General features: G+C 39.3%; 2 protein-coding genes across 2 annotated transcripts; both read left to right on the top strand.

The window, feature by feature from the left end:
* Nucleotides 1–298: 298 nt before the first annotated feature.
* ice1 (KIAA0947-like (H. sapiens)) lies at nucleotides 299–12,133 on the top strand (the record flags this gene model as incomplete). Its single annotated transcript, XM_079241143.1, has 18 exons — nucleotides 299–388; nucleotides 574–632; nucleotides 3,983–4,094; nucleotides 4,198–4,274; nucleotides 4,358–4,395; nucleotides 4,489–4,571; nucleotides 4,686–4,762; nucleotides 4,886–4,923; nucleotides 5,028–5,110; nucleotides 5,196–5,232; nucleotides 6,480–6,844; nucleotides 7,028–9,478; nucleotides 10,029–10,197; nucleotides 10,419–10,579; nucleotides 11,223–11,413; nucleotides 11,539–11,639; nucleotides 11,742–11,840; nucleotides 11,952–12,133. The coding sequence occupies 18 exons, from the start codon at nucleotides 299–301 to the stop codon at nucleotides 12,131–12,133; spliced, it is 4,413 nt and encodes a 1,470-aa protein (XP_079097269.1).
* A 1,631-nt stretch (nucleotides 12,134–13,764) lies between these two features.
* LOC306756131 (terminal nucleotidyltransferase 4A-like) lies at nucleotides 13,765–22,451 on the top strand (the record flags this gene model as incomplete). Its single annotated transcript, XM_079240798.1, has 12 exons — nucleotides 13,765–14,438; nucleotides 14,883–15,006; nucleotides 15,205–15,251; nucleotides 15,828–15,948; nucleotides 16,123–16,230; nucleotides 16,320–16,448; nucleotides 20,125–20,338; nucleotides 20,827–20,953; nucleotides 21,069–21,172; nucleotides 21,268–21,452; nucleotides 21,628–21,765; nucleotides 22,080–22,451. 12 exons carry the CDS (start codon nucleotides 13,765–13,767, stop codon nucleotides 22,449–22,451), a joined length of 2,343 nt encoding a protein of 780 aa, XP_079096924.1.
* Between the last annotated feature and the right edge of the window lie 5,285 nt (nucleotides 22,452–27,736).

Here is a 27,736-nt window from a genome sequence, read left to right on the forward strand (position 1 = left end):
ATCTAAAACAGTAATTAAAACATACTTGTGTGCCTATTATTTTATCACATTTTATGGATGACGTGTCAAACTTCGAATGTGACAATGACGCATGGAGAAATACTAATTTACGGATTTGCCGGCATTTGGCGAAGCTACCTCTACGGGGTCTTGCCTTGGGTCCCTGATCAACGTGGGAGACACGAAAATGTGAGGTTGTTTTGAACCTGCCTGGGATTTACAAAACTAAGATACGTCTTCAGTTTACATGATATATAAAACCAGTCGTGTGAGTTACAGCGGGACTCTGCTGACTGCCATGATGCCAGGGGACAGTCAGTCGAAAGCGGCAGCTATTGCCGCGGACGCGACAAATGGAAAATGTCAAAACTGTTCTGTTTTGCACCAGGTCAGAAAGTCTTTTTTTTTTTTTTTTTTTTTTTTTTTTTAAACAACAGGGAGGGTTTTAGTTTTGTGCCTCTTCATTAGATACACAAATATTGCATAGCAGTTCTGTATATTTTCACGTATAAGCTTAAAGCAGTATATTAATGACAGGCATCCCCGTTTGTTTTGATTCCCTTGTTTTCACAGAGCCTCACAGAATATGTATCGTCGTTTCTCGCACTGAAACAGAAAATAACCGTTTCAGAGTAAGTATCTACGAATTATAAGTCGTCATGGTAACACTTTCTTCACAAAGCCAATATTACGGTTTACTAGTTATAGTAGTTTTGGTTAAACAATACTTCACTGTTAAAAATCAATTGATGACACTAAGTGAGCCAAGATACAGAGACTTCATGGACAAAAGGGCAGATAAGGACAGGTAAAGTGGTCTTAAAATGTAAAAAGTGAAGCAAACTGAGCAAATATTTATATTTCAACAATTGTTTACTTAGAATAATCCTGCATTGCATGACTTTAATCGTAGTTGCAAAACTAGCCAGATCTGTCATTATTGGATGCTGCTCAGTTTTGTCTCATCTGGTGGCATTATGACTTTTACCTGCTTTTAATAAGGTGTCGAAAGTTTGGACAGAGCACACAGAAAGTTGACAACATAGTGTATTGTATACATACATGTAGGATTATTGATAGTATATAATGATAAAGACCTTTGCAGTGTTGATGTAAAGCATTTAAATGAATAGTTTTTAAAACAAAATGGCAGCATCAAGGGTTTACAAATCTACTCACCTCAGTCATAATGTCTGTTGTCTTTCTTGTGCAACAGCCATGTAAACATAATGCAACAGCTACACTAAATTGTGGAGTCATTTCACATTTTCATTCCTCATAATGGACTGTTTGTTCAGAAATGACTGAAATGCAGTGGCAGAAAACACAGACTTTCCTGATAAAGTGATTAAAGACAGTTTTACTGAGTTAAATTACTGTAAATGTTCTCAAAGTTTACAAAGAATATTGTACTGATTTTAAACCATAATGCAGCTCTGACATAACTTTGCTGACAAGTATATCTTGTTTTCTTTTAGACGTGTCTGTAATCCTCACCCTGACAGTTTAACAAATGCAATTTTTTTATTTGCTTTTCAGCCAGCTGAAGTGACCTTTTTGTATGACTTATGGGTGGATAACTTTGGTCCTCGAGGGCCCCAGTCCTGCAAGTTGTGGTAGTTTCTCAGGTGCAACACACCTGACTCAAATCATTGGGTATTTAATAAACTTTCGCAGAGTTTGACTTTAAGCTTTCCAAAATCTGCTAATTAAGTCTGATAGGTGTCAGGTGTGTTAGAACAGGGGAACTCCTAACTCTTGCTGGAATGCAGCCCTCGAGGACCAGGGTTTCCCACTCCTGGACATGTTCACTACAGAATAGTGGGTTTTCAATTCGGTCCTATGGGGGGCGCAATCCAGCAGATTTTTCATGTAATCTTGCTTCAACACACGTTTAATCAAATTAAGTGGATCTAACAGCCTATCAAGTTCTGTACAAAGACTCAAAAATTTAAGTCAGCTGTGTTGGAGCAAGGAGACATGGAAAACCTGGTGGACAGCGGCCCTCCTAAAACAAAATTTAGTACTCTTAGACTATGCTCACATGCATCTGTGTGTGTATCAGTACAGAACTTCACGATGTGAAATATAGAAAGCATGTTGAAAGAGAAATGGCATCCAGTGGTGTAAATAATGTAAATAACAGCTCTCACTGTACTGGCAAAGTTTATAAGTTAAGAGTGTTGACAAATTATTTTTCTTCATTAAAGGGGTGTTATTATGGTATTTCAAGTTTTCTGAGCTTTCTACAGTGTTACAGTGTTGAATCTTCATCAGACATGTGAACGGAACTGTTTTTTATCACCTAAATGCATGTTTGAGTTTGAGTTCCAGCACTCTCTCCGTTCGGTTTCCATGGCGACGAAAAACGCGTCGTTTTTGAGAGTTTTTTCTACTTGGAAATCCTTGTGACGTCTCGGGGGATAAGGTTCAGTGATTGGTTACCTTTTACTGGTTAACAAGGGCATGTACAAATACATCAGGGGGTGGAAAACGTCAGATAAAGTTATTTCAAATGATGGCTGGTGAGTTTACCAAAGAGAGACATCCTGCTGCATTCGTTGCTGTGGGTTGCTGTTTTCCACTTCGTTTTCAGGGTCTGATTCAGGTTTGAACATGTAGGGCTGTATGCTATGTGTTGACATTGTATTTTTTTTTTTTTTTTTTATTGAGTTCATATGAGCCTAATCCTTCTGTTTATGAGATGTTACAATGACGGCGAAAGCAGTTACGGTGCGCGCTCCCGATGTAGTGCAGTGGCGGGAGGCGGGGCTTAATGCGGAAGAGTCCTAATCTACTCGTTTTGCCCACAGGCTGATCTGACAGCCTACGGGGAGGGTCGGTCTGAAGTAAATAAAGCAATTTGTGACAATAACTCGATCAATCCCAGCCCTTCTGGGCTCAGAAATAAAAATAAATTAGCCTGAAATGCACATAATAGTTCCACTTTAATAATGGTTTTTTCAAGATGTTTTCTAATAGAATTTGCCCCAGTAAAAGACACAGCCTTACTTTAAATATCAGTTTTACTATTTAAATGGGTTTTGAGTTCTTCAATAAATGATAGAAATCCCTTAAACAAGAAAACAGTGCTCCATAATGAATCTATAGTGCAATTTAAAGCTGGGGTAGGAAATCTTGCTCAGAGAAATTTTCTTTTACTCTGGGTGAAGCAGTTCCTTGTCCTGATAGTAGTCTGTACATTTTGCAATCATGAACAATAAGAAATATAGTTAGATCCCTCAGTTTACTGTAAATCTGTAAAAACTCAGACCAATCAATACGTTCAGGCCGAACTGAAGTTCGATAGTTCATTTCTTATGTTTTGTAAGCTTCTTGACGGCTGAGAAAATGCAGAAAAGATTTCCCGACCCGGCTCGGTTTATTTACCTCCTCCTGATAAACAGCAGAAAAAGAGAAAATCATTGATGGAACAAGCTGCGAACTAGAAAAGCGCTCGAAGAGCGCAAACCTGCGCTACGGTATTTAAAAAATTTCTGGATCCAAATGGTGATCCGGATTACCACCAAAACTAAATCTGTTCTTCCTTTTCACATTTCCAACAACTTGCGAAAATTTAATTGAAATCTGTCCATAACTTTTTGTGTTATCTTGAACACAAATGGATAAATGCCAGTAAAAACACAACCTCCTTCGTGGAGGTAAGAAAAAAGCCTTGGATGGGAGGAGCCAAGACAGGGTGCCACTTTCAGATCTTGCTAGCTCACCAACATTACCTACCCCAGCTTTACCTAAAAGTTCTTAGTAATTATTTTTTTTGTCTGTAGAAAGCTTAATGAAACCTATCAGTACATAAATAATTTCAAACATGATATCTGACCTATGAATGCAAGTGACAACCATATCACTGTACTTTGTGACATTGGAGTTACAGTATACTGTATAAAGGCTATACTGCCTTTAATAAACTCTTCAATACATCTTAAAAATCATCCTTGTTATCACATTTTGACTTGTGCAGTGACACAATCAGGCTTCAAGAGCAGCTGGAAGAGCTGCAGGTACGGTTGGGTACTCAGGAGAAAAAGACAGCAGATTATGAATCTCTACGTGCAGAGCTGGAAGAAAACAAGGTATGCTTTTACTTAATGAAACCTGATTTAAAGGATATAAAAATTCTGGTCTATTTTTTAAAAAAAATAGTATTAAAGTTGTGTTGTTTTTTCCTTTTTATAGAATGCTCTGAAAGCTTATAAACAGTTGCATAAAGAGATGGAAAAATTGAAGCATGAAAACAGCAACGCAGTGGCCGAGTAAGTAACATTTAATGATGGAAATTTGACAAGAAATTTGTTGTTGTGGCAAACCATTTACTTTTACTTTCCATATTTTTCAGGAATAAGAAGCTTGTAGATCAGTTAAATTCTGCGAAAGGTAATTTACAGCAATGCGCTGTGAACTTTCTTCTGAAAGAGACGTAAAGTAGTGAAAGTTGTTGAATTCCCATTTTATTTTTCAAACCCACAGAGTTGGCAGAATCACAGTCTCTTGAAAATGCTCAGCTTAAGAGAGAAAAGGCTGCTGTTGAAATTGATTTGCTTAAAACACAGGTAACCCAGAAGAATACTCCTCAAATTCACAGGACTCATTAGAATTCAATTTAGTTTTGTTACTGACAGTTTGATGATTACTGATCTTTTAAAACTTTGTGTATCACTTCAAAGGCCTCTCTGAAGAAGTGTCAGGCACAAGTGGACAAAGTTGATAAACTGATGGAGGAGAACACTATGATGACCAATATGTACGGATTTGCACTTAATTTTAAGATATTTACTTATATGGTGTCATTTCTCTATTATGCTGCATCAGTTTAATCCTAAACAGCTTATACTATCTTGTCTTCTTCCTGTTTTATGATTTGCAGTAAGGACAGTTTTGAAAAGCAAGTCAAAGTCCTTGAAGGTAAGTTTTGCTAATTAAATATGACAGCGTGAAACATCATGTTTAAATCTGTTATACACAACTTTTGGGATTGAGTTGTACTATTTCATTTTTATCCCTTTTAGATTCAGTTTGCAAACATAAACATCAGATATCCCAACTGACCAAAGAGAAAGTTCTGCTAGAAAGACACATAGATGACCTTCAGGTACAGTAAAGGTTCTGGAAAATACAATGCTGGTGAAATATTTGTTAATACTTTTTAAATGTCTGGTATTGCTATGTTATTGTAGGTGAGACTGATGAAACTGGAAAGAGAAAGATGTAAAGGTAAGATATAACAAACAGCTGAAGTTGTTAGGATTGCATTTTCATTGCTAATTGAACATTTATTGTCCAACAGCGGCAATAGGGCTGGGTGATATGACCAAAATCTCATCTCATAATATAGCTCATTTTATATCTCCATGACGATATAAAATTGTTTGTGTAGTTTTGTGTCATTCACCAGTTATTTGTCAGATGTGCTTGGCAACGGCAGCAGTGATCTCCTTCCATCTGTGGGAACTATGGCTGTATGACGTTTCACAGAGACAAGCCTGTTGCAGCGTTTGCATCTGGAGTTTATTATGAGCGCTTTCGCCACCATTTGACTCTGCATTAGCGGCTTTTGCACGTTGACTCTGTTCTTTATTCTGTATTCTTCATCCTGATTCTTGCACAGGTGATAAAATGAGTTACCGATAGTTGTGTCAGAGTCCGTTGTCGGGACTGAGAGCTAGTCTGTTGTCGGTTCCATGTCGGTCTTTTTATACCAAAACCGCATCCATACGACAGAAATTCACCCTCTTTTTTTTTTTTTTGAACAAGCTCATCAGTTTTGGTTGGCTAGTCATCTTTAGTGAATTATCCTGCTCCGAATTGAGTCTGCTACCGTCTTTCTCCATGTTTGTTTTTATATTGCAGCGTGCATGCTGTAAAGCGCATCTTGGCGTAAAATACTGCAGTAAAACACCTTATCGTGGCGTAAAGGATAGGGCTTCATATGAAATTATAGACATTTTCAATCATCCAAATTATATATACAATATGTATCATCATATCGCACAGCCCTAAGCAGCAATGTTTACTGTATTCATGATTCAAGTTTTCATTGTACGTAAAGCATGTAAAGCATATCTGATTTTATTTTTTAAACAAGACTCTAGGAGCACAACGACTCAGACAAGTGCATCTGAAGAGCCAAAAGTTGATAAAGGTTTGCTATTTGTTCTACTTGACATTCTTTGCTTCATAAACACATGCATTAACCTAAAAACCAATTTGACTTTTAAATCTTATGTTGTGTTAATGCTTTTTATGTTATTTAGAAAAGGTACGGATGCTTTTGCAGAATTTGTGGGCATGTGTGGATCCAGAGACAAAACAACCGGCAAACTTGTTGCACCTTCCAGGTACATCTTCTTGTAAATTTGTGCGTCCTTATTAACAAAGCATCAGTTAGTACCATTTATTTTTGCTGCTTTACCTTTGCAAGTTTACAGGATGAAAGTGTTCTCGTTTTTCTGTAATTTCAGAGTCTGGTCATGGGCAAGGTCCTCCCTCATCTCCACAAAACAAATTTCACTCTCGTCCCATTGGAATATCCCCATCTGCCTCTCAGAAGACCATGCAGTCCCATAGTGAGCACATCCATATGAAAGCCACTGGTAAAGAGTTAAAGCCAGGTCCTCGTGTGCAACATGCCATCGAACATCATATGTCTCCTCAGCGCTCCAGTGACAAGAAGCAAGTAGACACTCCAAAAAGGAGCAAGAGAGCATCCAAGAGACAGAAACCTGATGAGCCATCTCCTGAGAAGAGCTGCTCTGAAATATCTTTTGATGAAATAATGGAAATGTTTAAACCAATGCTTCCCTGCATATCCCCGATACCAGACGTGGTGAGAATTTGGTCATATTTAACACATGTGCAGCTTCTGTTTTTAGTATTATACAAAGCCTGGTTAAAATGTCAAAATTTATATAATTACTAATGTACTTTTTTTCTTTTCACTTTTTTTTTTGTTATTTTAATTTACATGTGTTTTGGTTCATTGTTACATCCGTCTTTTTATTTCTGTCAGGACCCCCAGATGGAATCTAAAGTGGACTCAAAGAAGTTGGAAGACCAGGAAAAGGAAGATGAACCTGAACCATCTGAGGACTCTGCTCTAAAAGAAAACCTCTTAAATGTCACACCATCCCTACCAACCCACAACAGTCTGACATCTTCTGCACAGAAAGAGGGTAATGTGGATTTGCTGGAGGTCACAACACAGGGCTGTGAACAGATTTCCAGTGAAAAAGACTTGAGACAAAAGGGATTGAGTTGCATTACGAAACTTAATGACAAACCAGATGAAGATGATGATAAAATGTTTCTTCAGAATGACACTTTACCTGTGGATGAGCCGACATCTGTGCAGTTAATACCAGCAGCCTCAATGCAAGCATCTTCCAGCCTAGACAGTACAGTTTCGGTTGAAGTTGGCTTATTAATTAAAGACACAGAGCATTCCTGTAATGTAAATCAGAGCAGCAGCGGTGTCAATGGCATCTCTGAACTTAGAAATGTTTCTGAAGATGCTAAAGACAATGATATTGAACCAGTTACAAATATGGATGTAGACAGAAGCCTGAGTGATGTTGATGCTACAGCTGCCACGCATGATAATGGAGAATTTCCTAGAGAAAGTGATGCAGCTGTAATCTCTGAAGAAACTGAGGATAAGGGGGAGATAGTTGCCATCTCTAAATCTGATGAGCCTACAAAAAGCACCAGTGTTGCAGAAATCAGTTCAGAACTGAAGGAAGGTCCTAATTCCTGTCAGGGGAGTGAAGATGCTCCAGGATGTAAACACAGGAACAGTTCTGGGCTTCCCTGTAGGGACTCAGAAATGCCAGCTTGTATCCCATCATACAGTAGTGACAGCATAAGCTCAGTCTCAAATAAAAACTTTGAAGAGCCACTGGAAATCGATGCAGTCACCCACCCCTGTGGAGAAAAAGGTAGAAATGTGTTACACAGAGCTGGAGTTGATGATGCAGCTTTACCCTCCGAGTCAAATGCTGATCGTAAACCTCTTACTGTTAATACATCTCCATTGTTAAAGAAGGAAGATGAAGAGTCCCATGATGACCAGGGATGTGATGATGATGATTCTAAAACTCCATCTATAAAGAATGAAGAGATGATAACTGGCAAAGTAACATCTGGAAGTCCACTTGCACTTACTGACTCTCCAGAAATGCCGATGGTGGACTGTGAATGTCCACCATCAGTGGAGCTGAATCCTACATGTGTGCTACCTTCTGTTGAAGCACAGGTTTTGGAAATGCAAACGGATATAGAGAAGTGTAATACAGATGTTAACACAGAACACATTACCACAAATAAAACTCCTGTTACATGTGTTGACAAGGAAGGCACTGAAAAAGTTCCTGTCAAAGATCTCGCTCTGGATTGCACAGACACTTGTAGCACTACGACTCCAGTTAGGAATGACCCTCCCACAGAAAGACAAGATAAGTGTTTAGAGTCTGGTCTAACAGTGGATGGAAAACAATCTGCTGGTAGGAACAAGCGAGGAAAAGGTAGCACATTAGCAAGTCCAGCTGCAACTCAAAGCCCAGAGTGTATTGGCCATGTTTTCACTGAAATGGGCCCTCCATTACCTCCTGTCCTGACCCCTCTGAGCACACCTCAAAAGACGGGTAAATCAATCAACCCAAGACATGCAATTGGAAAACTTTTATTTCCCTCCCCCATGAATGGAGTGACTTCACCCACTACTCCTGTCCAGGCTCACTCAACGCCCAACAGCCAGCAACTGAGTTGTTCATCCCTCAACAGCCCAGCCCCTCAAAATGGAGTCCCCTCATCACCACTACAGTTCGGTTCTGCTACTCCAAAGCACGCTGTTCCAGTTCCTGGTCGCCTTCCCTTAACAGCGCTGAGTTCTTCTCCATCATCTTCTACCAGCCCTTCTCAGGAAAACTCCATGAGAATTCTTGATACCATGTATCCAGAACTTTCTGCTCGGGCCCGGACTCTGAGCATTCTTAGAGGAAATGTCAGCTTCAGCATTAGTTCATCAGAGAATGGACCATTGCCCACCACAATGGACGGTCAGGTGTCTGGCTTTAAAACCATCAGTTCCAGTCCAACAGCCTTCACAAAGACTGAGATGCGGGGAGAAAAAAGAACAGCTATCCATTTGCCTCAGCCTGCAAACACCAAATGTGTAAAGCTTGGCAGCAGTTCTCCTGCTCCCTGCTCAAACAGTGAAGATGAGATCACCTCATCCCAGAACCTAATGTTTGAACAGCTTGGGAGTGGGACATCAGTATCTACCAAAGCTGGGGAACCTGTTGAGCAAAAGTTCATAGTTGACTCTTTAAAGAAGATACAGCACCAGTGTTTTGATCTGCTGCCTGTTATCCAGAGCCACCTTTATGTTGGTAACATGCCCAAAAAGCCTGTCTTAAGAGATGAAGAGAAGGAGGTCATCTCTGAGATTTGCCAAAAAAACTCGGTTAGTATTTTTTTTTTTCTGTATATCTGTACATATTCAGCACTTCAGTTGTTGTCAGAATTATATAAAATGAGGGTAAGATTTGGTTCATTTACTGAGAGCTGCGTTTTTAATAGCTAAATTTGGACCTCAGGACAATGACAAGTAGCTTCCCAGCTAAATGTTCACATTTTTATAAAGAAACTTCCAATTTAAATAAGATTTTATTAACATGTGAATGCAATGAGAATTACTAAGAAATATCTCATAATTGTGTTGAGAGCAGCCAGCATTATTGGGAAAAACAAGTTTATTATACTGTCACTAGATTATTCTACAACACTTTTTTCTTATTGCCTATAATTGTTTTCAAAATGCCACATTCCCTCAGTCTCTTTTGTTTAATGTTGCAGAATAATGTTTAATGATGTGTCCCTTAGTTTAATTTGCTGCTATTAAAAAAAAAAAAAAAAAAAAAAAAAAAGAAGATAACAATTTATCAATTGTTTAAGTATTTGATTGTATTGTTCTTATGCTTATTTTTGTATAATGTCTCCCCTATTCTTCTCAGTTTCATGCAGATGACATGATTTTGGCCATTCAGAACACACTGACAGCTGATAAAAAGGTTCTTAGCACAAACTACACACAAGCTCTCTGCAGAGTCTACACAGGAATATGTAGACAGAAGAGGTACCATGAAAAGGCTCGCATCCTTGCCCACAGCATTCTCATTGAAGGTTTGCAGTTTTTTCTGTCCTGCCTCATTCCAAGCCTTAACTTGACTTTGATTGTTTTAAACCAGAAGTGATATATTGTACACAGTTTGTTTTAAACCTGTCAAGTGAGCGAAAGTCCTGAGCTAGAAAAAAACGCTAAAGTGTCTCTCCCCTACACCTCAAACTTTACCTCATGAACTTGGCTGACCTCATGATTAATGCTACTGTCTTTCTCTCTTCAGATTACCCAGATTCTGCAAAGCTGGTTTTGTTTATGGCAACAACTTGGCCCACTTTTCTCTCACACAGTAGTTCATTGTGCAAGGCTATTCATGCCATCACCAAACTGAAAGCAGAGGAAGGACTTCTCAGCTGTCTCTCAGCGTTCTTTGGTTGGGAGAAGGTAATATTATAGGTTAAGTTTCATATTTGTTGCATTATGTGTATTTAACTGGCATCAGACTTCCTAGAGCATATCTTAATTGAAGGAAATTTACAGCTAAATGGTATTAAATGACTGTAGAAGAACATCGACATCCTTGCTAACAGGGCCACACTGTTACCATAGACGTTAAGATGATGAATGGAAACTTGTCCAGTTGGTGTGATTCTAAAGCCTTTTTCTACTACTCATTTCCCATCTCCCTCTTACCCTTTGAGTGCCTTTGTTTCTCCAACTGGCGTCTGAATGCAGAAAAGCCAAACGCTTCAATAAAAGCATGCAAGCCTCGGTCCATATCTCAAAAGAGAGAAGTGCATGTTTTGTATTAAGTCTTTTTAAAGGATGTTGGGGGTCTTTCTTTTAGAGTTCAGGCAAGAAGGTCTGATATGCAGCAAAGGGCCACAGACCAGGGTTTAAACCACATACAGTCTATGGTTTAACTGAGAGTAGTTGCATTGCAGAGCTCCAACTTCTGTAGAACACTTAATATCAAGTGTTATATCATTATCTGTACATCATCATCTTGCCCATTCTTCTAATTTAAGTCTTTTCTATTTAAGTGAAATGAAACTTTTAAACAAGTATCTTCCTATTGTCACTGCAGAGTCCTCCCTGTGATATTGACCTGCTGATCTCCAGAACCCTGTCGGATCTCCGGTCAGGATCCACTCAGTCCTTCATCAAACACAATCGTCATGGAGAAGACCTGGCACCTGAAGCTTGGGAACAGATCTTTACACTCCATCTCTTATGTTCACACAAGAAGTGGAAGTGGACTTATGAAAATGTAATGGGGTATGTCATTTTTATTCTGACAGGAAACCAACAGTTTACCAGTTATGTGTAGTTCTACCTATTTCTATGTGAGATAAAAGTAGCAGTGGTGTACATATGCTTACTTGTTTATTTTGTTTTGACAGCAAGGAGCTGTGGCCATTAATGAATGCTTGGGTTACACAGCCAAGAGATCGCCAAGAACCTGTCTCTGACATGACTGTTGCCACTGTAATCCGACTCACAGGTCAGTAGTGCTGTTGCTTCAGTTGGGTTTTAAGCATTACTTGAAGCAATGGTAATTTAATTAGGAAAAACAGCTCATGTGTTGGTCCTTCTGTTGAAATAGGACGTCTTGCTCAGCTGGGCTTGAAAGAGAACTGTGTTTCCTCGGTGGACACTGTTGCAAGGGTCATGAATGCATTTGGAAGGCACGGACAAACCCAAGGTATGAAATGGTAGAAACTGCAGTAAATGCAGAAAAGTTCAGTTTGAAGCAGCACGTCAACACTCATCCTCACTAAGGGAAGTTTCTCATGATGGTATCTTCTACCTGCAGGTGTACCATGGGAGGTACAGTTAGCAGCTGTGTACTGTATCTATGAACTGTCTCCGTGCAATCCCAAACAAGCCTTACATGCCCTGGCAGGTTGGAGAGAAGAAACGGATCGAGGTGTCCCTCCAGCTGTTACAAGTTGCATTAATCAGTTAGGATCTATTTGTAGACAAATAAAGAGCTGAAATGAATATATATTTCATTTTAAAGACTAAATGAATGTCTCAGTATTCATTTTTAGTATCCTGTTGACCATATAGATACAGGCAATGATGGAAAAAAGGTGTGTGCTATTTGTAATACAGGGTATCTTAACTTGCACAAAATTGTTTAATAATTTCACTTCTTCAATGTCTTTCTTTTCCTTTGTATAAATTTCTTTCATAAAAGTTCTCCACTTATGTAGCAGTTTCCGTTTTGAAGGAGACATAATTGGTTTTGTAAAATTTTATTGAACTACACTTTAACAAATGCCCTTCTGTAACCTAAAGCCTCTACTATGCTCAGGTCATGCTATAAAACATTGTGAAATATGTACATGTGTGTTGAAGTTTAGATGTGAAGTTGCTGTAAATATGTTTGTGTTCTTGAATTATAAGATGACAGCATTGTGTACAGTTTGTTTTAAAGATGACTTATTTTCTTCACATTAAAATGCATACATGTTGAGTCCAATCATGTCTGCTTTGGTTCATGTAGTAGTATTTCTTTTTACAAATCTGCTGGGTTATCAGTTATCACTCATCACAACCATCATATATTTTTGCTGCATTTGTAGAAGTATATCAGTCAACTTAGTAAAACTTGACTGAAAAAACAAATTGGCTTAAATAACATTCTGACTTTGGTATTTATCAGATATTAACACAGGACTTTGACCAGGCTACTCACAAATGATGGGGACTATTTCCTCCATTTTTCTATTTTCCCCTTTGTCAAAAATCTGTAATGCTGATTTTCTCAGTTCAGTTCAAGTGCCTCAAACTGTTGCTGCCGGTGGTTTCAAAGAAAGGCGAAATTAAAGCACTAATACGAGCAAACAAATATTTAGATACAGTTAAACAAATGTCAACATCTGAAATACGTCTTTCATGAAAAAATCTGAGCACAGACGGCTTCATTTTATATTGAAATTAATTCAGAATTGAAGTGTGACTTTAATGCAGATGAAGTTAATGCTGAGTGACCGAAACAATATGAGGGAAAGTAACTTAAGTAGCTTTATCTCTGTGGATTCTGGGTATATATATCTTGGTACTAGGATATGGACACATGTATTGTTTTTTACATGTTTAAGTTTATACATCTAATATATTTGTGTGTTATGGATTTATGTATTTTCAACCTACAAATAAAATCGTATTTGTAGATTTGATTTGTAGCTGTACTTGTTGTTAAACGTTCACATGTGAGGATAAAATTGACAAAACGTGTGTCCTTTTCCAAGTGCCACACAACACCCAGACGTTCAGACCATCTTTCATATTCGGTCTTTGGTTCAGACCAGATGTTTCTCCCAGAGCTGACTAAGGGGTGTGTTCGATACGGTCTATGGTTCAACCATTTAAATCCCTCACACATGCGTAGATGCTGATCAGTGCTGGCTGCGCCATATTGGCCGTCTTACATGGATGGTGGAGTTGACCAAGCTGTCTGAAAAACTACATCAGTTTCCAGACATGAAGCACAACAAAGAAAACAAGTAAAATCTGCACCACAGCATTTGCTGCTTTCTTTAAGTGCAGGGTGCTTATTTTGCTAAGTTGCTGGCATTTTTTCCTCCCCCGTAAAGAGGTTTTTGCTGAACTCGAGTGCCATGGATCCCAGGACCGCTTGGATCCAGCCGGAGCAGAAGGGACCGGCCAGTTCCCTGTGGATGCACATTTTGGAGACTTCCTTGGGATTTGGAGTAAACTCCGGCTTTGACAACCATTTTCACCACCAACGCAACTTGGCAGTGCTAAATGCAAACCCAGCGGAGACTCCCGGCGAGCATTGCAAACATGTAACACCGCTACCGGGGGTCGTGTCGGGGAAAGTGTCGAAGCGAGACGGCGGTGGGGAGAGGGGGACTGTCCGGAGGAAGGGCTCCTTGTCACCGTCCTCGTCCTCTCTGGACTCAGAGGCCGAGAGCTCTTCGCCTCCTGGCTCGTCGCTTCAGATCGACAACTTGAACGTTACAGAAGAGGCCAATCAGTTTTTACACTACAGCGAGCACGAGCTTCGACAGCAACACCCCCCTCTGCCTTTTCACACAGTTCAGCAACACTGTCGCAGCATGCAACAATCCGGCGGCCACACCCCCACCGGGATGAAAAACCAGCACGGGAGCAAGCACCACCGCTTCCAGTCTCATTCATCCGGCCGCAGGAGGCAGCTGAACAGAGCCAACACTTTCCACGCGATCAGCCCCCACCCGTGTCCCTTCTTCAGTGGAGAGTCCTCCTCTCTCTTATGGAAAAGCAGGCGCTACAACCAGGGCATTAACGGGTAAGAAGATCGCTTAGTGTGATAGGATTCAGGGCCGAATCAAAAGTGCACAGGGCCCTGGGCCCTGGGCCCAGAGTGTTCCAGGGACCCACTTCCCCCACCGCAACATTGTGAAAATTGTGAATGATACAGTTTGAAACAACATTTCTAACATCTTTCAACCTGTGGTACCAACAGCAACACACTAGACACTGTGGTGTAACTATCTGGCTTTTATGTCCATTTTGTTAATGTCCAAACTGCTGGTATTTGCCCTACTTGGGTCTAAAAAGGGCCCCAAGTGGGTATGGGCCCCTGGGCCCATGCCCATAATCTCCATTGGCTAATCCAGCCTTAATTGTAATGAAAATTATTATTTTTTTTTTTTTTAAATTAATTTTCTTCGTTTTAATTCTCAAGTGACTTAAAAAAAAAATCCTCAGCCTCACTTCTTATGGTTTTCAGTCTTCACGAAGAAATTGTGGACTTTTTCAACTTCATGTCACCAAGACCTGAGGAGGAGGCCATGAGAAGGGGTGTTGTGAACAGAATAGAGGGAGTCATCAAGGATTTGTGGCCTACATCTCAGGTGAGTGTCCCTGGATAAATGTGGACCTGGAGAGGTAACTGTGCAACCCTTTTATCTTCTAATCGGCCATTTATCCAATGTGCAACCAGTAATCTTTACAAACCAAGCAAGTGGTAAGAATTGGTGGTGATGGTCACAGAGCTGAACTCTTCAGAAAGTCATCTATCTAAACTAATTAATTTGTCTTGTTCTCTGCAGGTGGAGATTTTCGGCAGCTTTAGCACAGGTCTATATCTTCCAACAAGGTAACTTTGGGTTTCTGTTCTCTGTACATGTGCATCTTTTAAAACTGCATCTTAGTGCTTGTTTTTAAGAGATGAGAATCAGTTTAAGAGATGGTGTAATGGTCAGATTATTATTAGGCAAGACCAGTTCATTTGTATAGCCCCTTTCAAGTGCAAGACAATTCAAAGTGCTTTACATGACACATTAAAAGCAGTTACTAAGTCGTGTGGTGCTCATTGATATTCTTTAAAACTGAGTTGTCGAAGTGGACAGAACAGAGGTGACATTTTTCTGTTGGGAACAGTATATCTGGATTATTTCAGTCCCCTAGGGGCTTGATAATGACAATGCAGATGAGCTGTAGATTTAAAAGTTTCCTTTGCAGCCTGTGGAGGAGTAGATCACTGGGAGTGTGGCAGCTGATAGGGACTTAAATGTGAATGACAGGAAAATAACACATTCTCTTGATTCAAATGTGAGGAATAACTTGCTTCTTACTTGATGCTTTTCTTCAGTCTGTACATTAGTATGCATTTCAGGTGTAGATGCAATTCTTAATGGAATGAAGTTGTGCAACTCTCCTCTTCTGTCCTCAGTGACATTGACCTAGTGGTGTTTGGAAAATGGGACCATCCCCCCCTGCAAGAACTTGAACAAGCCCTGAAAAAACGCAACATTGCCGGCCCATATCCTATTAAAGTTCTTGACAAAGCAACTGTAAGTCACAGACCGAGCCTCACTTTTAACTTTTTGACAGCTAAATCGAAAAAATCTCCAACAAACAATCCAGAAAAATAAGGTTGCACTCCGTTCTTCGCAGACATGAAAAGGTGTCTGCCATATTTGCTACTTTTTGATTGAATACCTTCTGAATATCTGACCCGTCTTCAGGTGCCAATCATCAAGCTCACAGACCATGAAACCAAGGTGAAAGTGGACATTAGCTTTAATGTGGAAACTGCAATCAAAGCAGCACAGTTCATCAAGAGTTACCTTAAGGTCAGTCTCTACCACTTGACATTGTTACATGTTAACATAAATGACGTTTTTCACTTCTTTTTTTCTTTTTGTGCTCCTTTGTTTTGCAGAAGTACACTGTTCTTCCACCCCTGATCTTTGTTCTGAAGCAGTTTCTCTTGCAAAGGGATCTAAATGAAGTCTTCACAGGAGGCATCAGCTCATATAGTCTCATACTAATGGCCATCAGCTTCCTGCAGGTAGACATACACTCAACACAACTTTCTTTAAAGCCTTTTAACATACGTGCACATGTAATTCCAGAGAAAGCACAATAAACTGAGAGATTCTCTATTCTGTAACAGGACTGTAAATTTTTATTCTGTGTTCAAAATTTGTTTAAATGTGGAGAAAACTCCTGCTGAAGTGATTCATAGTAATTGGAAATGTATCCTTGTTTCAAACCAGAGCTTGATTAAAAAAAGAGCCATCAGGTTGTTAGTGGCAGCTTGATCCAGCAGAGGGCGCTCTAACTCCAGCTTTATCTAGTGCAGTGATTAATTGTTTTTTATATTCTTTTTTTTTTCTTTTATTTTATTTTACACATCAAGTAAAATGAAGCAGGAATGACCTTCCTTTCCCCTTAAGGCACATTACAGAGTAGATTAGTTCCAAATGAAAATATAAAGTGACGGCAGCTATCATTGAAAAATAGGTTTATCACCAGATCTAAAATTTAAACTTAGTCACACTGTTAGAAGGTGTATATGTCACAGCTGATATTCAACAGTGCGTCAATTGAATCGTCCTCGGTCAGAAGGAACAGGCAAACTCCTATAGTGCAGATCAGATCAATTTACTGAAGGCTCAGCAAGGAGGTACAAGCATACAACAGGTTGTTAATGGCCGGCATATCCATATATGTGTATGGGGGTGTATATGGGTAAATGTATGTGTGGTTATCTGCAACAGAAAGAACAAATGGATACATAAATAACTGGAGATTAGCAATCCCATACACATCAATACTACAGAAAATGACCCGCAGTACTACAGAAATCCTACAGAGGGAGCTCCAACTCAACAAATGAAATGCAATGAATCATTTCTCTAAACATAACAGAACAGACAAATTGCCAATGAAATTATCATTTACAGGTTTAAGGTTATAACTGGAATTGTAGTCGACGTGACTGACTATTTTAGCCGACAACTAACATGCACACGTGCAGTTTAGCTGCGAGGTGTTATGATCACGCCAGGTTATAGCTGAAATAAACACACGTTTCATTCAAACTACTTGCATAGAAAGAACGCACACGGAACTCACACCCACAATAACACAGGATGCAACACGGATGGCACTAACCACTTAATATGCTACGGGCGTGCTGCCGAGCCACGAGACAAACTTATGTGGCGACAAAGTGGAACTACAAGAAGCCCTGGTGCACTATGGGTAATGCAGTCTCTGTCAGAGCACGGACTTTTAACAGCCGCCTCTGTATTTGACAAGCAAATACACTCATATAAAAGTTCGCTAAGTTGAAGAAGCCCCATCTGAGTGGTCAGGCATTTCAGGAAGCTCCACCAGTTTGGTTACAGGACGGCTGGAGATACTGCCTTTAACCTTGACCTCTGCGGCTCGAACAACACCATCTGTCCCCGGGAAAACTTTGGCGATGGTCCCAACAGGCCACAGTCCTCTGGGAAGGTTGGAGTCCACGATCATCATGATGTCCTACAGCAGCATTATCAGCACATTCCCTCCATTTCTGTCTCAGCTGGAGCCCTGGGAGGTAGTCTTGGACAAAGCGTTTCCAGAAGTGGTCGCTGATCACTTGACTATGTTTCCATCTCCTATTAGACAAGGCTTCATGAGGGCCATACACTGCCTGTGGTAATGTAGCCTCCTGCTGCCCCATCAACAACAGGTTAGGGGTAATAGGGTCCAGGTCAGCCACATCAGCGGAGGTGTAACCAAGAGGTTTAGAGTTGAGGATGCCTTCAACTTCTATGAGAGCTGTTAGGAGGAGCTTGGGGACCATGTTCTCAAAGGCGCCTTGCAGCTCTTTATGGCCGCCTCTGAAATTGGTGCCTCGGTCAGACCACAGGTCATACGGTTTCCCACGGCATGCAATGAACCTGCGTAGTGACATTAAGGAGGAGTCAGTATCAAGGCTAGGGAGGAGATCTAAGTGAACACATCTGGTGGTGAGGCATTTGTAGATGATCCCCCAGCGCTTCTCCCTTCGACGTCCGATTTTGACCAGGTATGGTCCAAAACAGTCCACTCCGGTAGACCAAAAGGGTGGTTTGTAGAGTCTCAGCCGAGATGGGGGAAGGTCAGCCATCTTTGGTGTGGAAGGTGAGGCACGCCATCTCCTGCATTCTACGCACTGGTACTGATGTGCGTACACACACAACTCAAGAGTAACCCCTTAGCAAAGTTGTAGTTGGTTTGATTGAATACTTTAAAATGTAACTTGTTTTAATATGAAATGTAAATAGAAAAAAAACAAACAGCCATATTTAGAATTCCTGTACCACTACCCACATGATCTGATCATTATAAATGTAAATGGCTTAAAAACATACAAATTATAAAATCCAAACTGGAAAATGTGTCAATATTAATACAAAGCCTACTAACATCACTGTTTTCCATTTAGTAAAATGCTGAATGTACACCCATCCCGCTTTCACACTCATTCAGTTTTTTTGCATTATTAGATTTAAACTCAAATTACTTTGGTTTTTGTGCTATATTCAATGTCAAATATATAAAAATAAAAAAAAATCAACTGGGAAAGTTTCAGATCTGAACTTTCTAATGAAGCTGACGGTTGTGCTGCAGATGACCTCCTTTTCATGTAACAGCTCTGTAAAAGTGTCATGCTGTCTATGTCCTCCTACAGTGCACAGCACTGAAACAAACAGGGTTGTATATACAAACACATTTATATGAAAAATATCTGGTTACTTAAAATTACTGTTTAAAAAGCTTACCAGCAAGTTAGTAATTGAAGAAACTGTTGCTGATGAGGAGGATAGTGCACTTCTGTGCACAGTCTTGATACCTCATTCAATAGAAGTTAGCTTCAGTCTAAGATTTGACTCTCTATCTTAATGTTTCCTTTTTCTATTACAGCAAGTGAAAAGAAGGCTTTATGAGAGTCTCTCAATTTATTGGTTATACAGTGTTAGGACCCAGGCAGAAACAATGCTCTTAAATTTGTTCTCACTGGGACTATTAGATCACGTGACATGTATGTAGTGCTGAAACAGAAGAGTTAAATACCTGGAGCCTGATGTTGGTTTCCTTGAAAAATTCAGACATGAAACTATCTCCCCCTTTTAGTTTGACATTGACCATTGAAAAGCAGGGATACAATGTTTTTGTTATATTTGTAATTTAGAGATTACTCTGCATAATTTGTAAATTGATTTATATTGGGAAATCCTTTAGTGTACCACTTGAGGGAGTATGAATACTACCAGTGGTACATGTACCACAGTTTGAGAACTATGGATCTGTTGCATGTCCAGTTGATTTATCGGTAAAAGTAGGCTAATAATGTCATGCTTGCTGTGGAAATGACGAGTGAGTGAAGCATATGGAGAGCACAGTCGGGTTTTATTCTAAGAAATGTGGTACAATCTGAGATGTGAAGTAGTTTTAGTTTCGGCGGTGTGTTGCTGTTGACTATCTAGCTTAACTCTGAGGTAGGAAAGACAAAATTACCCTGAAGCTAAGCTTAGTGCTCACCCGCTAGCTTGTATCCTGGGGGGGTAAGCAAAGGCATTACAAAAGAGAGAGTGTAGTTCTGTGTTGATGACTGCCTCTTATTTAACACAAAAAAAGACAGCGCTGGTCATTCATTTCTGAATTTGGATTCATTTCTAAAGTGCGCTTCTTTCTGTCCTGCTAATCAGTTACACCCTCGGATCGACACACGACGTGCCAACATTAACCTGGGCATCCTGCTAATCGAGTTTTTTGAGTTATATGGCCGCAATTTCAACTACATGAAGACTGGCATCCGGGTGAAGAATGGAGGAGCCTACCTGTCCAAGGAAGAGATGCTAAATGCCATGGGGAATGGACACAGGCCATCAATGCTCTGCATTGAAGATCCGATACAGCCAGGTTAGCCCTAGCCTTAGATTCAATGTTACGGATAAATATAATTTTTATAGTGTCTCATTAAAGGTGTGCAAAGAAGAGGAACACGTGCACTAAATACATCTGCTGTGGGCTCAACCGTTTAAAAACAAGAACAGAAAATGTGCTACGGTACTGAACGGTCATCACCTGACTGATTCAGTAACGGTAGGAGGGGTAAATGAGTACTGTGTTTTGCCAATAAAAGCACATTTGTGAAATCTGTCAATGTTCAGGACTGTGGGGAATTCACTGAATTCTGCCTGTAAATTTTCTCTTCACATTGTCTTTCAGTCTTTTTTACGTGTAATAGCACCCTTTATTTGTGGAGTAGTTCAGATATGTACTGATTGATCCTGCCATAGAATAAGTTGGGGACACGATGATTTCTACAATACCATGATGTTTTGTATTGACTTGTCTTCAAGTGATCCAGTGTGTAATGACCATTGACCATACTCTGATCTTCATAGGGAACGATGTGGGCAGGAGTTCATACGGAGTACTGCAAGTCAAGCAGGTCTTTGACTTTGCATATATGGTGTTGAAACACGGCGTGTCTCCTCTCGCACGTGCATACCCCAATAAAGAATATGAAAGGTTGGTCTGTTGGACACACATGCTGCCTTCAAGGCCTTTTTTTTTAAATTTATTTATTTATTTATTTTTTTTAAAAAAGGATTATTTATTCACTTATTAAAACTATTTGTTGTAGCACTTTAGGACGAATCATCCGAGTCAGCCCTGAGGTGCTGGCCTACAGGGAATGGACAATCCAGAAGTGGGGAGCCAAGCAGTACAACAAGCTGGAAAATCATGGCAAGTTTCTGTTCAACTTTTGACATTTATTTAGTGTTTCAAGTCAATGCAAACATTTATTTTATTTTAATAAAAATTGTTCTGTGTGCTTCTAGATATTGAGGCCTGTGAGCAGGACCTTGCCAGTCTGATGCTGGTTGAGGATCAAAGGGACACCTCGTCCCCCCTCAGTGCTGACTCCCAGTCACCTTCTCCAGTCTTTCTCCATAGCCCTCAGCACCATTCATCATCATCATCTTCTGCATGCTCACTCTCCTCTTCCTCATCTGGAAGTGATATAGTAAGACACAGATTTAACAAAGCAAAGAAAGTCATAATTGATTATATGTATGATTGAATTAGTTGAATCATGCTCACAGATATCCTTCTTGGAACATGCTTTATACCACAGCTTGACCACAGTCCAGCTGTTGTTTAAGCGCAAAGCTTTGTTAACTTCTGTTTATTTTTCCCAGGAGTCAGATTCACCACTGAGCAACAAAACCGCGATCCAACTCCACCCTCTGAACCTGAGCTCGGTTCAGTCGGTGATCCAGATGGCTGCTGGCCTGAGAGCTCCACAATCTACTGGCTTTGCTCACACAACACATCAGGTAGATTTATTTTATTTATGTGTGTGTGTGTGTGTGTGTGTGTGTGTGTGTGTGTGTGTGTGTGTGTGTGTGTGTGTGTGTGTGTGTGTGTGTGTGTGTGTGTATGTATATATATATATATATATATATATTATATATTATATAGCTGGATGAATTTTTTTTTTTCTTCTTAAATTAAACATTACTATGTTGTAAGACAACAATGACTAAACAATTTCTAATTTTTTTTTTTTTTTTTTTTAATTCTCCCCTTTTAGCAGGTTCAGATGTCTTTCCCAGAAAATGTCACCCTCCAGTCTCTCTCCGATTGCCAGTTCTACCACGAGAACCCTCCTTCCATCAGTGTTGTGCACCGTCACACAACACAAGCCGCACAAGTCCCCTATCACACTAACCCCACAAGCCCTCTTCACCATCCTCAGGTAGGAGGGCAGCGGAGCGACGCCTATGCCATTAGGTCCAATTCCCATGGCTGCCTTGAGGCACAGAAATTTGGTTTTAAGCACAACCAAACCGGCAGTCTCCAAGGCCAAAGTCACACTCAGTGTAGCTTGAGTCCACAGCGTAGATTTGTTTCCCAGGGTCAAAACACAGGATCAAGTTTCAGAAACCAGCACCAGTACAACCGAACCAGCTGGCGGCGCAGAAAGAAGGACAGTATTCCTGTGCTCAACCAGAGCCGATGAAGGAACCCAGACCATCAGGAAGCTTTTGGAAAGGCGCCCATACCGCACTCGCATTCACAGAGTAGTTCCAGTTGTCTCTTATGATTCACTGGAAAACTCGACAAAGCTTCTTAACTGCTCATCATACTGGATGTACACCAGCATGGATAAGAAGGTTGATGAATTTGTGATTGCGAGACTGGGTTTTCCTCCCTTAGCGTCATCGCCATCAGCTGTGGAGCTGTTTATGCCTCCATGCAGCTTAAACTTCCATGTGCCATATGTCAGAACTAGTTTATCAAACCTGGTTTCTCTTGAAGTTAAGACTCTTTCTGAGCCTTTCTCCTCATGGTTTAGGCTCATTTGGTCTCCTGAATGCAACTTCTAAACAGCTCAAGTCTTACTTCAGAGCTCTTAGTTTGGAGTATCTACTTTAAATTGTACTCTGGACTGAAGTGAAGCACTACATTTCCTTTCTACCTATGCAGGTTAATGCAGACAAGATTATAATGATGTGATGGCACGAAAAAGGCATCTTCTTGAGTGCTTAAACTGTGATGACTGGTTTGAATGTACCAAGGCACTTTTTTTTGTGTGTTGAACACTTTCGTTCTTTGTTTTGTTTTTGCTTTTGCTTTGTTCTGATTGATTTTTTTTTATTTTTTTTTATAATTATTATTTTTTGTAAGTATTCTGTGTTGTAAACATTGCCACTTTAGCTTTTATTTGTTGCATTTATGTGCAATAATTATTTGCTTTTATTTATTTTTACATTTCAGTTTATTTTTAAGCTATGTGTTTTTGTTTTTATTTCTACACTACTTTGAGCAGTGCAATAGATGGATTGAAGGGCCGAGGCTAAATGTTTGTGCAAGTGTGTGTTGTGTGTATCTATGTATATGTGCCTGTGTGGCTTTCCTGCAAAAGGGGGAGCTACAGTATAACATTGGAAATGCCAACATTTTACCTGTGTTTCAGTTCTCATAGTATTGTGATCACTTGAAACTTTGTGAGTTATCTAAATACTTTTCCACTGCAAGTTTAATTTTTAAACAAATCACTCCTTATTCAGTCATATTGAAATGTTTTGCTTCTGGTGCTATGCACCAGATGGTTGGTGCTACTTATTACTAGCAAAGTGCTTATTTTCTGCCTTATATATGCTTTGATTCAGTTAAAGCAAGAGGTCAACTGCCTTCTATACTGACCAAATAACCTCCCTACCCTTTTTTTTTTTTTTTTGTTCCCCCCCCCTGTATGTAGCTAGAGCTTTCTGTATTTATTTCAGTAAGCACTGCCAGGGTTACATGGCTTCCAGTTTTACATGCTGCCTCTAGATGTCGTTTCCAGGAGCACATTCCTACTGGGGTCGCTGTTTGTTAGCATTGCTATCATGGTTTGTTTTTTTGTTTTTTTTTTTAATTTATATTGAGCAAACATAATTATAATTCAATTGTTTCTGGTCTTTTTTATATTTAAAAGTTTATCCTCCTCTACAACCATATATGACAAGTTTTGAAGGCGATATTGTTTACACAGCATAACACAGAAGCACTTGAGCTCGGGACACCTTTTTTTTTTTTTTTTTTTTTAATTTTTAAATTTTTTTTTTTTTTTTTTTTTTTTTTTTTTTTAAGCTTTGGAGACTCACATTTCAAAAGTCTGACTGACTCCAAGTGTACCAATCTTAGCATCGTATTATTGGCATCAACCCTTCTTGTTTTCTGTGAAGCTTTACGGTGACTTGTCTAGAGGATCATCTATGTTGAATGCCATGTTGCAACACATCAGATCCCAGCTCACATGTGTAGAAAAGGGTCAGTTGTAATCTGTAAGCAATTGATGTTAAGATGCATTTCTTGTTTTTTATGTAAGTTTTCTATTTTTTTAATAAACATTTTAAAGCTCCTAAATTCTGCTTTGGTATGTGTTTTTCCATCCTTCCACTGTTTAATTAGTGATTATTTTAAGTGTTTGTGAGTTCATCCATTCATGGTTGCTCAGCACATTCACTGCTTTGTGTTTGTAATTCCTCGTGATCTCAGAGGGGGGCAGTGGTGGAGCATGTCCTGATGTAGCTGCATCAAGTTGCCAGCTTTCAGACAAAATCCAGGGTTCAGGGCACTAGAATGTGATAAAGGGAAGTTTTCAATGAAATCATTTTAGGTTTGATCATTAGTGGGCTTGTGTGTGTGTTAACCTTTTTGACCCCTTTTACTCTTGATTTAGATTTGCTGACTGAGGCGCCAGGAAATAGATCCATAAATTCACACTATGTTCTTGTACTTGCTCATTGATTACATACCTGTTATTTTGGAACATTGTTGAAGGCTGGATCTCTTTTCTTGATTGATATATTATTGTGATAAAATGAGAGCCAGACTGCATTGAATTATGTTCTTACAGGGAATCTGAGGAGACAAATCTCAATATAGAGGCAGTAAAGTTGATCTGCCAGTGAGAAATTCATTTTCTTTTGTACATGGTGGACATTTACACAGCTGAACCCACATGGCTTGTTCATCTAAATTCATGCCCTGCTCAAAATTGAGGAAGCACATAAATTCCTGATTTTAAAAAAAAGGGAGCAGCTTTAATCCCTCTGCTGGGATCAGCAGTTATTTAACAGCGTTCTTGTCCCACAGGAACCTAAAATTTATAAGCATGAAAAGTCCCCACTTAAAAAAGTCTTAAGTTTTCTTTAGCTCACTCTTTTTCTTTCACAGAGAAACTTAACATAAGCTTTTGGTGCCTTTCTTTCTTTTTTTTTTTCAAATCAATACAATGTGAAAGTGCGAAAAACCAGGCATACAAAAAGAAACCAAGAAATGTCTCTCCTCCAAAGCCCCCAGACTGACATGGAAAATAAGGGTCCTTCTTAGAAAAGATCAATAGTTTTGAACTGTTTGTAGCTTTCAGTATCTTGACAGTTAAAATAAAAAACTATCTCGACCTATCCTAATCCTGCCAACCTTCCCCTGTCAATACAGTATGAATCAGGCTGAAGATATAAGTGTTTGCAAACAGCGTTGTTTAAGTGTCAGTCAGTGAGCGGCAGGACAAAAAAGATGTCACATACATCTGAAGTGTTTTGCTGTCAAGATGCTGTTGATATAGTAACATGTATTGTTGTAAATAAATGTCACACTTCATGTTTCTAAATTCCACCAGATCCACCATCCATCCACCCATTTTCTTAACCCTTAGTGTATGGTAATTAAGGGTTGTGGGGAAGCTGGAGCCTATCCATAATGATACATAATTTTTATCCATTCATTAATCAAGGGTATTGAGGGACCCATTTGTACATGTTAACTGCACCCAATGAGCTGTCTCTATACTAGTTAGCCCTTCAGGTGGTGCCTTGCCTAATAATATATATATATTTTTAGAGGCATTTACCTGTTGCATTTGTGTGGACTGTGTGTTTAACAACAGCAGCATAGATGATATTCAGTATGTTATCACATTGTAATATGTACTTTGTCAGAGAGAATTATCATTTCTAGATATATAATTATATACATTTTATATGGTCTGCAATTGCTGTTTTTGGTTAATGTACATAAATCACAGAAAAAAGTAGGTTTTTGATTCGGTCGTTGTTGAGCCCCAATGCCTATCTGGACCGAGGTGGGTGATTTTAACTGAAGCCAGCTGGTAAAAAAAAAACAAAAAACAACCAAAACAAACAACAACAACAACAACAAAAAAGCGAAATTAGTAAAAATATTACAAAAAATATTATGCTGAATTTGTTCAGAATTTTTAAAGGTTGTCTGTGAGATAAAAAATTGATTAAATGGTTAAAAAAAAAAAGAGAGAGAAAGAAGGCTTTCATGAAACATTGCTTACTTCACACTACTGTAATTGTTATCAGAGAGACACATAAGGAAGGGCCATCTGGGAGCTGTAAGACCTGGCTCTTCTAAGGGACTCGTGCCAAACGAGCCAAACCTCCCATCACTTATCGGCAGTTAGCATCTCACAGGAAGAAGGCTGTGCTACCATGAGGCTTTTCGAGTAAGCGTACAACAGAGGAACATTTTAAACGAGTCAGCCGAGTAAACATGTTTGTAACTGACTGCTGACTGCGAGACATATGATGCTTTTAAAGACTCTGTCGAGCCAAGTGACAACATAACAGGCTCAAGGCCCAAGTTTAAAATCTATATGGACATGAAAACATGGAATAATGAAAATGTCCTATATTGGCAGTTTGGGTTTTGTTATAAGAGCTCTTGATTCCTATAGCTCAAGGCTTTTTTTTTTTTTTTTTAAAGAATAACTTTAACAGTTTCTTTCACCTTTTTTTCTTGCCAGTTAGTAAGTCTGCCTGTTCTTCCTTTGTATCTCACTTGAATACAGAGAAAAACACGATCAAAGGCTCTGCTGACACATTCTGTTTGTTGTGCTGTCAAGATGTATGGAGGACACAATTATCCAATTTTGCTATTTTTGGCATGGAGCAAAATAGAAATCAGTAATGAGTTCCAAAAATGTACCAATGCAAAAAAAAAAAAAGCAAAAGAAGTAAGAAGAAAGGTAAGAACGCAACACCGTACCGAGGAAGTCATCATGCTTGGATCTCCTCCTGAAACACATTTATGTCCGTCTGTTTTTCTGCAATGCAAATCTGGTTTAATTGTTAACTTCTTGTCTTGTCTGTGGTAAGTCCAGTGATCGGTTTTAACAGTATAAACCTTTAAAATGAGCATTTGTAGACCAAAAGAGCTTAAGTCTGGGCCTCCTGGATATGTCAAAAACTATAAGTTAAATATACAGATTTAGTTATAAAGGAAGAATGTTCCATTAATTTGAACCATTATATGGTCACTCATTTTTATTTGCATTAAAACATGGTAATATAATTTCTCAGTTCAGAACATATAACTCTTAGCTGTATTAAACCCCTCCACCCCCACTTTAGATTTGCTATCATTTGTGCTCATTCACATCAGCCCAATCTGTTCATTTGAAATGTCCTTTTTCTCAATAGCTAAGAGAGGCCTGATGGATTTAGCAGTCTGTGAGGTAAAATAACTCTATTCAGCATCTTTCTAAGCACTAATGAATCACAAACACAAGTGTTCAGATACTTCACAGAAAACCCATCTTTCTGTGAAAACTATGACCTCTGCTTTTGGCAGCTTTCAGAAGAAACTTGAGAGCGGAGTGAATCAGGCCATATTATGTTTGCATATGCAAATCATTATTTCTATTTTTGACTGTTCTTCCAGCAGCTTGGTGGTAGGTGATATTAATTTTTAATGTTTTATAAGGATAGATCAGCAAATGTTTCATAA

This window comes from Telmatherina bonti (assembly GCF_933228915.1).
Source record: "Telmatherina bonti genome assembly, chromosome: 5".
NCBI classification, from domain to species: Eukaryota; Metazoa; Chordata; class Actinopteri; order Atheriniformes; family Telmatherinidae; genus Telmatherina; species Telmatherina bonti.